General features: G+C 52.0%; 1 protein-coding gene across 1 annotated transcript in view; it reads left to right on the top strand.

The window, feature by feature from the left end:
- Nucleotides 1-1,961: 1,961 nt before the first annotated feature.
- Itga2b (integrin subunit alpha 2b) overlaps nucleotides 1,962-13,189 on the top strand; it is a 17,748-nt gene continuing 6,520 nt past the window's right edge. Inside the window, exons 1-20 of the mRNA XM_005369104.3 lie at nucleotides 1,962-2,146; nucleotides 4,065-4,186; nucleotides 4,275-4,372; nucleotides 4,477-4,639; nucleotides 4,873-4,922; nucleotides 5,328-5,373; nucleotides 5,469-5,597; nucleotides 5,916-5,963; nucleotides 6,100-6,143; nucleotides 6,304-6,357; nucleotides 6,482-6,534; nucleotides 6,691-6,902; nucleotides 10,535-10,717; nucleotides 10,977-11,022; nucleotides 11,111-11,215; nucleotides 11,300-11,355; nucleotides 11,449-11,600; nucleotides 11,711-11,836; nucleotides 12,154-12,221; nucleotides 12,348-12,495. Coding sequence (XP_005369161.1) covers nucleotides 1,962-2,146; nucleotides 4,065-4,186; nucleotides 4,275-4,372; nucleotides 4,477-4,639; nucleotides 4,873-4,922; nucleotides 5,328-5,373; nucleotides 5,469-5,597; nucleotides 5,916-5,963; nucleotides 6,100-6,143; nucleotides 6,304-6,357; nucleotides 6,482-6,534; nucleotides 6,691-6,902; nucleotides 10,535-10,717; nucleotides 10,977-11,022; nucleotides 11,111-11,215; nucleotides 11,300-11,355; nucleotides 11,449-11,600; nucleotides 11,711-11,836; nucleotides 12,154-12,221; nucleotides 12,348-12,495 — 2,088 coding nt within the window. The remainder of the gene's footprint in view (nucleotides 2,147-4,064; nucleotides 4,187-4,274; nucleotides 4,373-4,476; nucleotides 4,640-4,872; nucleotides 4,923-5,327; nucleotides 5,374-5,468; nucleotides 5,598-5,915; nucleotides 5,964-6,099; nucleotides 6,144-6,303; nucleotides 6,358-6,481; nucleotides 6,535-6,690; nucleotides 6,903-10,534; nucleotides 10,718-10,976; nucleotides 11,023-11,110; nucleotides 11,216-11,299; nucleotides 11,356-11,448; nucleotides 11,601-11,710; nucleotides 11,837-12,153; nucleotides 12,222-12,347; nucleotides 12,496-13,189) is intronic.

The following is a 13,189-nucleotide window of genomic DNA, read 5'->3' on the forward strand; positions in this document are numbered from 1 at the left end:
AAAAACCCTGTCTCAAAAAAAAAAAAAAAAAACAAACAACTACAATGTGATGTGAGTTCCCGTTGTTGGGCTACACAGAATACGCCAGCAATGCAGGAAGCCTCGGGGAAGAAGAGCGGGAAGACGGGGGCTCAGCAGAGGCCATGTGGAGCATCCTTCTGACGGAAGCATTGCATGCCTGCCATGAGGGCGGCACTGAGAACACCAGTGAAGAAAGGCCTAAGTAAAACCCACAGGGAGTTTCACTTAGTGGAGGATAAAATCTTTAGCTGTTTGCTGAGGTGATGAAGTATGAGAGGAAAGGAGGAGCTAAAAGGACTTCAAAATGGGATAGGTTGGCCAAGTAAGGTAAGGCAGTGGTTAATTTAATCAGAAATGAAGATCAAACCTGAGTGCATGGCTCAGTAATAAAGCACTTGTCTTACAGGTGTGTGGCTGTTCCTAGTACTGGAGAGAGAGAGAGAGAGAGAGAGAGAGAGAGAGAGAGAGAGAGAGAGAGAGAGAGAGAGAGAGAGAATGAATACAGGCTAAAAGGAGGGTGTGGCTATGTTATTTCTTTGCTTTGGGGGCCAAAGGCTCACAAGACCAACAGGGCGTGGTGCTCCTCTACTTCCCTCACCCACAGAAAAAGCCTTTCTGCTCGGAGCTTGACCCTTTCCACTCTGTCACTGTCTGCTTCCTCCATCCTTTAGGAAGACTTTGGCAGCAGCACGTGCTGGGACAGCAGAAAGGATTCGGATACTCAACCCTGTAAAGAGTGGCATCAGGGTCATCAGGGGCCAGCCCAAGGATGCCATCCAGAATCCATTCTTTTTCTGTCTGTTTTCCAAGACAGGGTGTCTCTGTGTAACAGCCCTGACTGTCCTGGAACTCGATTGGTAGACCAGGCTGGCCTTGAACTCACAGAGATCGTCCTGCCTGAATGCTGGGACTAAAGGCATGTGCTGCCGCCACTTGGCTCAGAATCAGTTGTTTATGGCTAGGTGTACCCTGTCACCCAAGAAGGAGTGAAGCTGTCCACCTGAACAGCTGGTGCCTAAATTCAGGGACTGTGAACAGTACACCTTAGCATGATGTCATTTTAGCCCCATCGCCTTTCCTCTTAGACCAGGATCTGTTCACCACCCTTCCCCCAGTATTGAAGGCACTAGGGTAGCCGCACTAGGACTTGGTGCAACGTGGAGAAAACTGATGAACCAATACTGCTGTCCGAGGCTGTCCAAAGGCTCTAGGAGGAAGAAGTGGGTAGATGCTGTTCTCAGAATGATGGCAGCCTCGGGTCTTATCAGGGAAGAGCAGTTTCCTTCCTCCACCTCTGGCCAAGTCATACAGTGTTCAAGAGCAGGACAGTCAGCTAAATGGGGAGGAAAGAACTGCTCAACTCTGGGCCACGGTGAAGTAGAACAGGCCAGTTCACAGCTGCGCTTTCCCGGACAGAGAGGGACAGTGGAGATGAGAAGGGTTTTCAAAGCTGGGTGGCGGCAGCACACGCCTCTAATCCCAGCACTCTGGAGGCAGAAGCAGGTGGATCTCTGAGTTCCAGGCTAGCCTGGCCAGAGTGAGTTCCAGCTCAGAGAGAGAGAGAGGCAGAGAAGGAGAAGAAGAAAGAGGAGAAGGAGGGAAGGAAGAAAAGAGAAAGAGGAAAAAGAAAGAAAAGAGAGGAAAAAAGATTTCGAGGGATGCAGCCAAGCAGCAGAAACAGCAGGATTAGGAGATAAACTGTCCTGGACAAAAGGATGAGCGACAGCTTCCAGCAATAAGCGTCCATCCCTAGAGGTCTGTCCCCCTTCCTGGCGGTTCTATAGACCATGTGATCTAAAGGCTATTGCTCTCTGCCATGCCTGCTGCTCAGCAGTTACTTTGAGCTCCAGTTTGATAAGTCAAAACTTCCGGTGGTGGGAACTTTGGGGAAGAGGAAAGCGCTGGCTCATTCCTGTTTAGGAGGTGTGGGGAGAAGGCAGATGGCTGGAGCGTCGTGTATGTGGCATGCCCTGTGGCTCCTTCAGTGGGCACTGTTCTTAGGACCTAGTTCTGCTCCTCCAGCCTGGGCCTTGAACCTGGATCCTGTGAAGCTCACTGTCTATGCAGGTCCCAATGGCAGCCACTTTGGATTTTCACTGGACTTTCACAAGGACAGCCACGGGAGGTGAGCACCAAGGGGAGACACGGGTGTTGAGAGAGGACTGCCTTCTGTCATTGCCTCTGTGGCCATGCCTTCCCGAGTTGAGCAAGGTGGAATCTAGTGTCTGTTTGGGTTGAGCTCCTGTCAGGACTCTGGGGAGGGACAGGTTCCAGTGAGGGTGCCGGGGAGGGTTTCCAGTGGGAAGATGAACACTGACAAAAAAGGTAAAAGTTAGTGTCTTCTTTTTCCGCAAGGGTCAGTGATACGACACGCTTTACCCGCAGCCACTCATCCAAAATTGGCAAAGATATGAGTGCCCACCCACTGCATCTTCCCTTTCTCCATTTTCAACCTCATCCCCTTCCAAGTTACAGATATTTGAAAAGAAGTGATGATAGATTATTAATAGTAAGCATTTTTGAGATCAAACTGCTAAGATTCCTGGTTCCTCTTCATAGCTGTGTTTAACCTGATGGACACTTGGATGCCTGGGCCAGGGTAGAATAATGACTGTGTAAGGAATCATTTCCTCTGCCTAAAAGAGCCATTTCATCAAAAGCCAGGCCCCCTTCCCAAGATGACTTGCATCCAGAGACTGTCCTTGAAGGGGAAAGGATCTGGGGTTGCCTCAGCTCTGACGATTCTATAGCTATGTGGTGGCATGTGCTTGTAAACTCAGCCCTCGGGAGGCTGGGTAGGTTGGTTACCACAAATGAAATAGCCAGAGCCACATAGGAAGACTCTGTCAAGCCGGGTGGTGGTGGCGCACACCTTTAATCCCAGCACTTGGAAGGCAGAGGCAGGCAGATCTCTGTGAGTTCGAGGCCAGCCTGGTCTACTCTATCAAATAAAAAAAAAAAAACTCCTGAGCCCCATGGGTGTGATGGCACATCTCCTTTGATGGGAAGTGAGGCAGGCAGATCCCTGTGAGTTTGAAGTCAACCTGGTCTACACAGTGAGTTCCAGGACAGCCAGAGCTACACAGAGAGACCCTCTCTCAAAAAACAAAACCAACCAGCCAAACAAACAAGCAAATCTAAAAAAAATCTTTAAAAATCTCCTGTCTTCAAACTCTTGAGTGTTAACTCAGATGGCCTGACAGGACCTGAAATCTTTTCCTTCCTCTTCTGCTGCTTCTTTCCCCAAGCACTGGTCCCAGGGACACAATTTAATAAACATCCTGTGTGTTTATCAACACACACTTTTATAAAAGCACGTGACTGAGGGCACACTAAATGCCTCTCCTACACGTATTGCATTTACTCTTCCAACAGCATAATTGCTCCATATTACCCCTAATTTACATATGGCAGAGCTGATTTAAACTTGGGTCTTCTAGGATCCCCAACTCTGTCAGCATTGCACACCCCCACTTCAGCTTTCCGCACCCTCGTCATTCTTTATATGTGTGTGTATAATATAATATATATTATATATAATCTGTTATGTATAGTATTCTGTCTGCATGTATGCCTGCACGCCAGAAGAGGGCATCAGATCTCATTATAGATGCCTGTGAGACACCGTGTGGTTTCTGGGAATTCAACTCAGGACCTCTGGAGGAGCAGTCAGTGCTCTTAACCTGAGCCATCTCTCCAACCCCCTTCACCATTCAACCGTTCTCACTAAGGGAATCTATTAAGTTTGACAAGGCAGACGGTTTGGTTTGTCTGGTTCTTGTCGGGAGGGAGTGGGGACGAGTGTGAGGAGTATTAAACCCTTCCTGTTCAAACCAAACCAACTGGTTTAGTCCCTGGTGAAATTCCTAAGAGTCCAGTTTCAGTTGTCCCTAAAGTGAAGTGGTTGACCCTAATAGGGTATCTGTGAGGAAAGACGGTCCAGTGTCTCCTGTGCCACACGTCCTTCCAGGTACTACTGGGGTGGTGGACACTGGGCAGTGTGGAAAGACCCTGAGCTGTGCTCACCCAGCTTTCCTATGCAGCGTGTCCATCGTGGTGGGCGCCCCGAGGGCCCTAAGCGCAAGTCAGGAGGAGACTGGTGGCGTGTTCCTGTGCCCCTGGAAGGCCACTGGTGGCAATTGCACTTCGTTGTCCTTCGACTTTAGTGAGTCTCCGGCATGGAAGGGAAAGGGGAAGCCAGGTGGAAGTGGATGGCGGGGATCCAGAGCTCCACCCTTTCTTGTGCCTTCCAGGGGATGAGACCCGTCACTTAGGCTACCAGTCTTTTCAAACCTTCAAGACCGGACAAGGACTTGGGGCCTCGGTCGTCAGCTGGAATGACGTCATTGTGGTGGGTACTGTGGGCAGTCACAGGGAGCAAGTCCAGGGCAGTGGTACGACGGGGGAAGCCCGAATATCGCGCTCTTTCCCCACTCTCCCGTGGCTCTGCTCTAGGCCTGCGCCCCCTGGCAGCACTGGAATGTCCTAGAAAAGAACGATGAGGCAGAGAAGACTCCGGTAGGCGGCTGCTTCGTGGCTCAGCTCCAAAGCGGAGGCCGCGCAGAATTCTCACCATGTCGCAGCAACATCATGAGCTCGAGTTACTCAGAATTTTATAGTAAGCGCTCTTCTTCCTTTGTCTCCGCCCACTGATAGATGCAAACCCCGCCCCACCACCAACCTGGTGCCCTCTGCTACGCCACTCCCCCTAGGGCTCCTCCTCCATATCCTCCCGGCTCCTCCTCCATATCCTCCCGGCCCCTCATAGTTTTGTTCGCCCACGCGGGACTCCTCTATCAAGCGCAAACTCCCGGAGCCTTCCCTTGGCTGACCCTCACTTGCCTCTTGTAGACGCAGACAAGCGATACTGTGAAGCCGGCTTCAGCTCTGCGGTGACCCAGGCAAGTTGCAGGCAAAAGCAAATAGAGAGCTAGGCCTGGAGGCTGATGCTGGGGGATCCCCAGTTTGAGGCCAGCCTGGGCTACATAGCAAGTCTGAGGCCAGCCTGGGTTAAAAAGTGAGACTCCTCTTAAAAGGAGATGGTGTGGTGGTGAATATGAGAATATCTTACAGTACGGCAGGCAATGGTGGTGCACACCTTTAATCCCAGCACTAGGGAGGCCGAGGCAGGCGGATCTCTGTGAGTTCGAGACCAGCCTGGCCTACAGAACTAGTTCCAGGAGAGCCAGAACTGTTACACAGAGAATCCCTGTCTGAAAAACAAACAAAAGAACATCGTGCTGGCAAAGTGGTTTAGGGTTGTTCCAGAACAGGGGACTCTCTCATGACCAGGACTTCCCTTTCAGGCTGGGGAGCTAGTGCTTGGCGCCCCTGGCGGCTACTTCTTTTTAGGTATGTACTCAGTAATACAACCCACTCTCATCTCGTAGTTTGGGGAGACCCAGGTGTCTGGGGCCCCACACCTCCTGTCCCTGTGTCCTTCCTAGGTCTCCTGGTTCGGGTTCCAATTGCGAATATCATCTCTAGTTACCGCCCGGGTACCCTTTTGTGGCATGTGCCCAACCAACGTTTCACCTTCGACTCCAGCAACCCAGTGTACTTCGACGGCTACCGGGGTAACATTGGCACCTTCTTTCCGACCTTCTCAGAGAGTCAGGTCCCGCCTCTGTTCGAGCCTTAAAGCCAATCTTGGGTAGTCAACCCCAGCACAAAGGCACCCCGTTCCCTGTCCCCGCTTCTTCGCCTACACTTGTCCAATTTGCATCCACACTGGCTCGCCCTTCTTTCCTTGGACTCAAGTGAGACCTCGGGCCCGCCTCTGTTTTCCACCTGCCCAATGCAGTCTGTACTGATAACCTCGGTACTCACGGCCCTCCTTTCCTGACCGAGGTCTTCCTTGTTGCTTTAAACGCTAAACTGTGTTGCGTTTTCAGGGTACTCGGTGGCCGTGGGCGAGTTCGATGGGGATCTGAGCACCACAGGCAAGGAATGCTGTTAGGGACGGGTGGGGAGCCCCGGGGCAGGAGGAGCACCTCCATACAATTTCCCCAGGGTCCATATGGGAGGATGGACTAAAGGATACTAAGGATCTGATTTGCTGAGCCTCGCTTTCCCCAGAGTACGTATTCGGTGCCCCCACTTGGAGGTGGACCCTAGGAGCGGTAAGTGCCCGCTCTCCCACCATTTGATGTTCTGAACACCCTGACCCTCGTCCTCTTGTTTACTCCCCCACGTTAGCCAGTGCCCTGCCCTTCCTCAATGAGAGTGGGAAGCCGCGGAGGGAGCATGAATGATGCACGTGGGTGTATTTCTCCCGTGCAGGTGGAAATTTTGAACTCCTACTACCAGCCGCTGCACCGGCTGCACGGAGAGCAGGTGAGGGCGGTGGCCCCAGGGGAGTGGCCAAAATCAGGGAATTGGCCCTCAGGATGGTTTACGGGATATGAGGGTGATGACAGAGGATTTTGAAGCACAGACTAAAGTGTTCTTCATCTCGTAGATGGCTTCATATTTCGGGCACTCCGTGGCAGTAACTGACGTCAACGCGGACGGGTGAGAGGAGGGCGTGGATCACCCGTACCCAGTTGGTTCTTCAACTGCCAGCGGCAGGAGTCACCCTCATCTTGTCCCAAGGGTGGCCCAGAACTTCCCTCATTCCTAGCGTCTTCCCAGCTTAGCTGCACCTAACCTTGCCCATCTGATCCGCAGGAGGGATGACCTACTGGTGGGGGCTCCACTGTATATGGAGCACAGGGCAGACCGCAAGCTGGCCGAGGTGGGCCGCGTATACTTGTTTCTGCAGCCTAGGGGCCCCCATGCCCTGGGCACACCTACTCTCCTGCTGACCGGCACTCAACTCTATGGAAGGTTTGGATCTGCCATTGCACCCTTGGGTGACCTCAACCGGGATGGCTATAACGGTGAGTGAAGAGCTGTTGTTTTTAACTTTAAGAGGGCTAATTGTCCTAACGACGATGGACTTAAGGCAGTCGTGGTGGATGGAGTACACCTGGAATCCCAGTATGAGGGAGGCTGAGACCTTGGGCAGCGGGAGCCAGAGAGGGCTTGGCGGCTGGCTGGAGAGCGGGTATCAGAGTTCGAGGAATCCAGTTAGGACAGTTTGTCTAGATCCCAGCTTGATGACTTCTGCCTGCAGGTTTGGAGAATGGAGTCAGAGAGGCCGTGACTTTAACAGATATTTAGGGCTTGGCCTATTAAGGCTGGATGGGAAATGGAATATGGGGTCAGGAAGAGAAGGGGGTGGAGTGGGAGTGGGGAGCGAGGAGTCTGTAGTTCAGTTCTGGGTTAGCCGGGCGTGAAAGCCTTGGGCGTAGTAGGAAGAAATATGGCGAGCACTGATTGACTTTCCACACTTTCGCCAGAGAGGGCTGAGGATGAGAGAAAGAATGGGGAAGAGTGGATGGGATCCAGAGCCTGTGAGGTAAGAAGAGGCCCAGCGTAGAACCGTGGGAAGCAAGAGCATTTAGGGACACCCAGCGAAGGTGACTCTGGGAAACAGTGTTCAGACATGTGGAAGAGGAACCAGGAGATTGGTGGTCCAAAACTCTAAGAGAATACTTTGAGGAGGAGGAAGGATGGGCCAAGTGGGCCCCTCATTCCTGAAAGGTACAGTTGGATGCAACATGGGCTTTAGAGAGGATGAGCTCATTGGTGGCAGGGACCAGAACCAACCCAGGCCAGTACGGTGGTGCTCACCAGTAATCCTAGCACCCAGGAAGTGAGGCAGGAAGGGCAGGCCACCCTCTGCTACCTAAGAGGCTGGAGAGAAGCCTGGGATACTTAAAACCCTCTGACAAAAAACCAGTCAAACTAGTCTGGCAGTGGTGGTGCACAACCTTTAATCCCAGCACTCGGGAGGCAGAGGCAGGTGGATTTCTGTGATCTTGAGGCCAGCCTGGTCTACATAGAGATTTCCAGGAAAGACTCCAAAGAAACCCTGTCTTGAAAAACAAAAAACAAACCCAACCAACAAAGGGCACCTTAGGGACCAGAAGGTCACTGGGGCCAGGGGCAGGGTATGAGCAGAGGTGGCTCTCCCAGCAGGCAGTGCAGACAGCTCTGTCACGAACCCGATGTGAAAGGAAAAGGAGGCCACTGTGGAGTGGGGCTGGAGCTGCAGGAAGATGGTTTTCATTTGGCAGAATGGAGAGTGTAATGAATACAGACAGAAAATGTGGGGGAACTGGAGGGTTCAGCCAGACGAGAGCCCTTGTGATGCCTAGGGGTGCAGACACTCCATCCAGAGGCAGGAGGTGCCAGTGCAAGGGTCACATGGAGAAAGCAGGAAGAGAGTGATCAGTAGGGTCCCTTATAGAAGAAAATGGGGCTGACAGCTCAGGAGACAGGAGAAGGTTAGAAACAGGCGCAGTGGGGATCCCCATGGGTTCAGAGGACGGCTGGAGATTAGGAGCCATAGTCCCCCATCTGCTCTGTGTCTCTGCAACGCTGAGCTGAATTAGCTCCAGATAGAGTCTGGCCAGGCTGACTCAAAACTGGCCATGGGGCAAGAAGGCCGAAATAATGAACAGTGAGACAAATGGTCAAAGCCACGAAAACCAAGACCAGAACAGACAGGAGGCCACTAACTCGAGGACACCGCCGTGGTCAGAGGCCTCGGTTGTGTTTTTGTTTTTGAGACAGGATCTCACTGCGTTGCCTTGGCAGACCTGGAACTCTCCAAGTAGTCATAGATCAGGCTGACCTTGAACTCACAGAAAGCCACCTGCCTCTGTCCTGATGGCTGGGATTAAACATTTTTTGTTGGAATTATGATTATGGTGATCAAGGAAATCACAAAGACATGGTGTAAACAAAATCAGAAGGTAGAGGAAAGATGATTAAGACACATATACGTGTTGGGGGAAGGGTCGCTTGTTCGTCCCAGCCACCCAGCCACGAAATAACCACTCAGAAAACCATTATTATTTGCAATACTGTTTGGCCAATAGCTTAAGCATATTTCTGGCTAAACTCATATCCTAAACTAACCCATCTCTGTTATTCTGTATATCGCCACGTGGCTGTGGCTTACCAGCTAAAGTTCTGACTGGCATCTATCTCTGCAGCGGCTCCATGCCCCACCTCCCCGCCTTTCTTCTCCCAGCATTCAGTCCGGTTTTCCCCGCTTACCTAAGTTCTGCCCTATCTACAGGCTAAGACAGTTTCTTTATCCATAAACCCATAAAAGCAACACATGGACAGAAGGACCTCCCACACCATAGACGTGGCCTATGAGCATGTCCATAGACTATCAGATACACTCTCAGGGAAGGTCTTAAAGGCTTTGGTGGTGATACACCTGTGTTGTGACTGTGAGCTTGTCTGCAGGGTGAAGGTGAAACCGAGTTAGCATCTGGGAGATAGGCTTCAGTTAGTTTGTATTTGCTGTTCAGTTTGATTTTATGTTTTGAGACGGGGTCTCACCATGTAGCCCTAACTGGCCTGGAACTCAGAATGTACATCAAGCTGGCCTTGAACTCACAGAGATCTGCCTACCTCTGCCTCAAGAATGTTGATATTAAAGGTGTAGAGGCCTACTTTTTTTTTTTTATCATACTGGGAATTGAATCTAGAACCTCATACATACTAAGAAGTATGCTACCCCGGTCTGGGCTCAGTTATTTAATCTTCTTCTAAAATAGGAATTAAGTTTGCCCTCCACCGCCTCCCCTTTGGTTGTATGATTTTCTTTCTTTCTTTTTTTTTTAATGACTCCTGGAAGCAGTGCCCCCTTCAGGGCTGGCTGGGGGCTCGGCCCATCCACCTCTTAAGGTGCCTGCCTTTCCTCTCCCATGGCATCTCTTCCCTTTCCCAATAAATAAAAGAAAAAAATAAGAAAAAAAAATAAAATAGGAATTAAGGGTACAGGGTTATAGCTGAGCTAATAGAGAACCCTCCTAACATGCACAAAGCCTCATCCCGGCACAAGCCAGGTGTGGTGGTGTCCGTACCAGGTCCTCCTAGCACAATGGAGGTGGAGGCAGGAGGGCCAGAAATTCAAAGTCCTTCTCAGCTACTTAAATAATTAGAGGCTAATTTGTCACATACACCACCCCGTCTCATGGGCCTGGTATTGAACACCTTTAATCCCAGCTCAGGGAGGCAGAGGCAGGCAGATCGCTGTGAGTTTGAAGCCAGCCTGGTCTTCAAGGAAGTTCCAGAACAGCCAGGGCTACAAAGAGAGACCATATCTCAGAAAAAACCAACCAAACAAAAAAACAAAACAAAGCAAAACTATACCAAAACAAAAAACCCTGTCTCAAATTAGCACTAATAAGAGTGAACATGATAACGACCCCCAATTATCAGGAGTAAATGGAATCTTGTCTGCGCATTTCCTTGATGGACAGTGAGGGTATTGGAGCTTTTATATCGTTAATACTTGACTGATCTCTCTCCTGCCTCCTTGATACAGACTTTGTACCCTTCTCCTGGTCTCCCAGGGCCTCCCTAGAGAAGACTCAGGAGAGACTGGCAGCTTCCCCTGGGGAGACTACAATCACAAACAGACACATTTCTTCTCTCCTTCCAGATGTCGCTGTGGCCGCCCCCTATGGGGGTCCCAGTGGTCAGGGCCAAGTGCTGGTGTTCCTGGGTCAGAGTGAGGGGCTGAGTCCACGCCCCTCCCAGGTCCTGGACAGCCCCTTCTCCGCAGGCTCTGGCTTTGGCTTCTCCCTTCGTGGTGCTGTAGACATCGATGACAATGGATACCCAGGTGCCCGTGGATTGCATCCAACCTAGTCACGACAGGCCTTTGGGTGCTTACTGGAAACATGGGGGGACAAACAGCTGGGGGTCCATGTCTGGCCTGCCTGGTGCCTGGTGTGGGCTCTAACTTGTCTGTGTGGCTGGGAGGCTAGGCTTGGGGGCAGAACCTCCAGGGGGCTGATGGTGTGAGGGACTTTTGGGAAGATAAAGACTTGCTCCATGCCTACTCTAATGCCCACTTTTGACCCTTCTCCTTCTGCCTATAGACCTGATAGTGGGAGCCTATGGGGCGAGCAAAGTGGCTGTGTACAGGTGAGCACTGGCTAGGAGGAAGGGCGACATCATCAGAGGAGGCTGGGTCAGCAGGGACACGGTGGTGAGCCACCTCTGATCCCATCAGAGCTCAGCCTGTGGTGATGGCCACTGTCCAACTGCTGGTTCAAGACTCCCTCAATCCCACCCTGAAGAACTGTGTCCTGGAACAGACCCAGACACCAGTCAGCTGGTGAGGAGGCGGAGGTCACAGACTCGGCAGGGGTTTGGGACCTTAGAGAGGCCCCAACCCCCAAACCTGCTCTCGTTTTTGCAGCTTCAACATCCAGATGTGTGTGGGAGCAACAGGACACAACATTCCTCAGAAGCTGCGTGAGTGGTGTGGAGGGAGGGGCTGGAGGAAGGGAGGTCTGGTTGTCTCCACTAGAGGGAGACCTAGATCCTTCCTGCATGCCTGCCTGGCAGATCTGAAGGCAGAGCTGCAGCTGGACCTGCAGAAGCCCCGGCAGGGCCGCCGCGTGCTCCTGCTGGCCTCCCAACAGGCGAGCCTCACCCTGAGCCTGGACCTGGGCGGAAGAAACAGAACTATCTGCCACACCACTGAGGCTTTCCTTCGAGTACGCTCAGGCTAGAAAGGGCGGAGCTGGGTGTGCAGGGTTCTCCCTGCAGGCTCCAGCAAAGGGTGTGGGCCCAGCAGCAGGATAGCCAGACTCTTGCCCTCTTCTAGGATGAGGCCGACTTCCGGGACAAGCTGAGCCCTATTGTGCTCAGCCTCAATGTGTCGCTGCCCCGAGAAGAGACCGGAGTAGCCCCTAATGTGGTGTTGCATGGAGAAACCCATGTCCTGGAGCAGGTAGGGACAGCGGGACAAGCAAGGAGGGTGCAAGATCCCTGGTAAAGGGATTAAGATTAGGAAATCCTGAACCTTGAAGTCACCCTCAAATCCTGATGAAATTTGCCAAATCTCAGTGTCCCCCAACCACTGCTGTAGACTCAAGCCCTACTATCACCAGAACTTTGGCATCACCCCAAACCTTTGCACTGTACCCCATTCCCCACTCCCCGAAGTCTGAAGGGACCCCTGGAGGCACTGTTGTTCCCTGAGCTCTGAGGTGATTCCTAAACCTCACAAGCCCTCAGCTTACCCACACATACTATTGTGTCCTTTAGACCCGGATCATCCTGGACTGTGGGGAAGATGACCTATGTGTGCCCCAGCTTCAGCTCGCAGCCACTGTGTGAGAGGGTCCCCCACTCTACCTACCCTGTCCCTCCGTGCCCCAGGAGACCCACTCCTTACCCGAGTCCCCTCTCCTCCTCCCCCGCCTCTGGTCCTAAACCCAGCACCTCCCCCCCACACACAGGGGGGACTCCCCGCTTCTGATTGGTGCTGACAACGTGTTGGAGCTGAAAATTGATGCGGCCAACGAGGGCGAGGGAGCCTATGAGGCAGAGCTGGCTGTGCACTTGCCACCAGGTGCCCACTACATGCGGGCTCTCAGCGACATTGAGGTGAGGTGCCACACTGGGGCATAGCCAGTGGGCAGCAGGGGTGAGAGCCTTGATTCCAGGCTCCCACCCAAATCTTCAGGGCTCTTATGCTGAAGTTTTCAGCCTTTAGATGCAGCGCATATAGGTGTGGTGTACATATGAGAAATGCAGGCGAATGGTATGAATTTGAAGAACATGTTAGAAAGCCGGTGTTTATTAAAACCCGGTTAACCTGGGGCACTGGGGTGATGGCTCAGTTGGTAAAGTTCCTGCCATCCAAGTGGAGAACCTGGGTTTGGACTCCCATGGGGAAAGCCAGGCATGGCAGTGTGAGCCTCCAACTCCAGTGCTGGGGATTTGATGGTGGATATGACCCTAAAGCCCATTGACCAAGAGGGCTCGCCGCATCCATGAGACCCTGTCTCAATAAGTAAATGAATAAACATAGAGAACAATTGGGGAACGATACTGATAACCTCTCGTTTCCACATCCACACACGTATACCCATGTGTACACACATATACACACAATTTACTGACTTAGTCTTTTCCCTTAATGTTGGTAGGTACTTACAGAGAAATTTTTTAAATTAGTTAAATTCAGTATTTGTGTGTGCACATGTGCAAGAGCGTAGTGCCGTCTGTGCACATGCCCGTGGAAGCCAGAAGTCAGGCTTGGGTGTGCAAGAGCGTAGTGCCGTCTGTGCACATGCCC

The sequence above is a fragment of the Microtus ochrogaster genome, unplaced genomic scaffold, assembly GCF_000317375.1.
Source record: "Microtus ochrogaster isolate Prairie Vole_2 unplaced genomic scaffold, MicOch1.0 UNK44, whole genome shotgun sequence".
NCBI classification, from domain to species: domain Eukaryota; kingdom Metazoa; phylum Chordata; class Mammalia; order Rodentia; family Cricetidae; genus Microtus; species Microtus ochrogaster.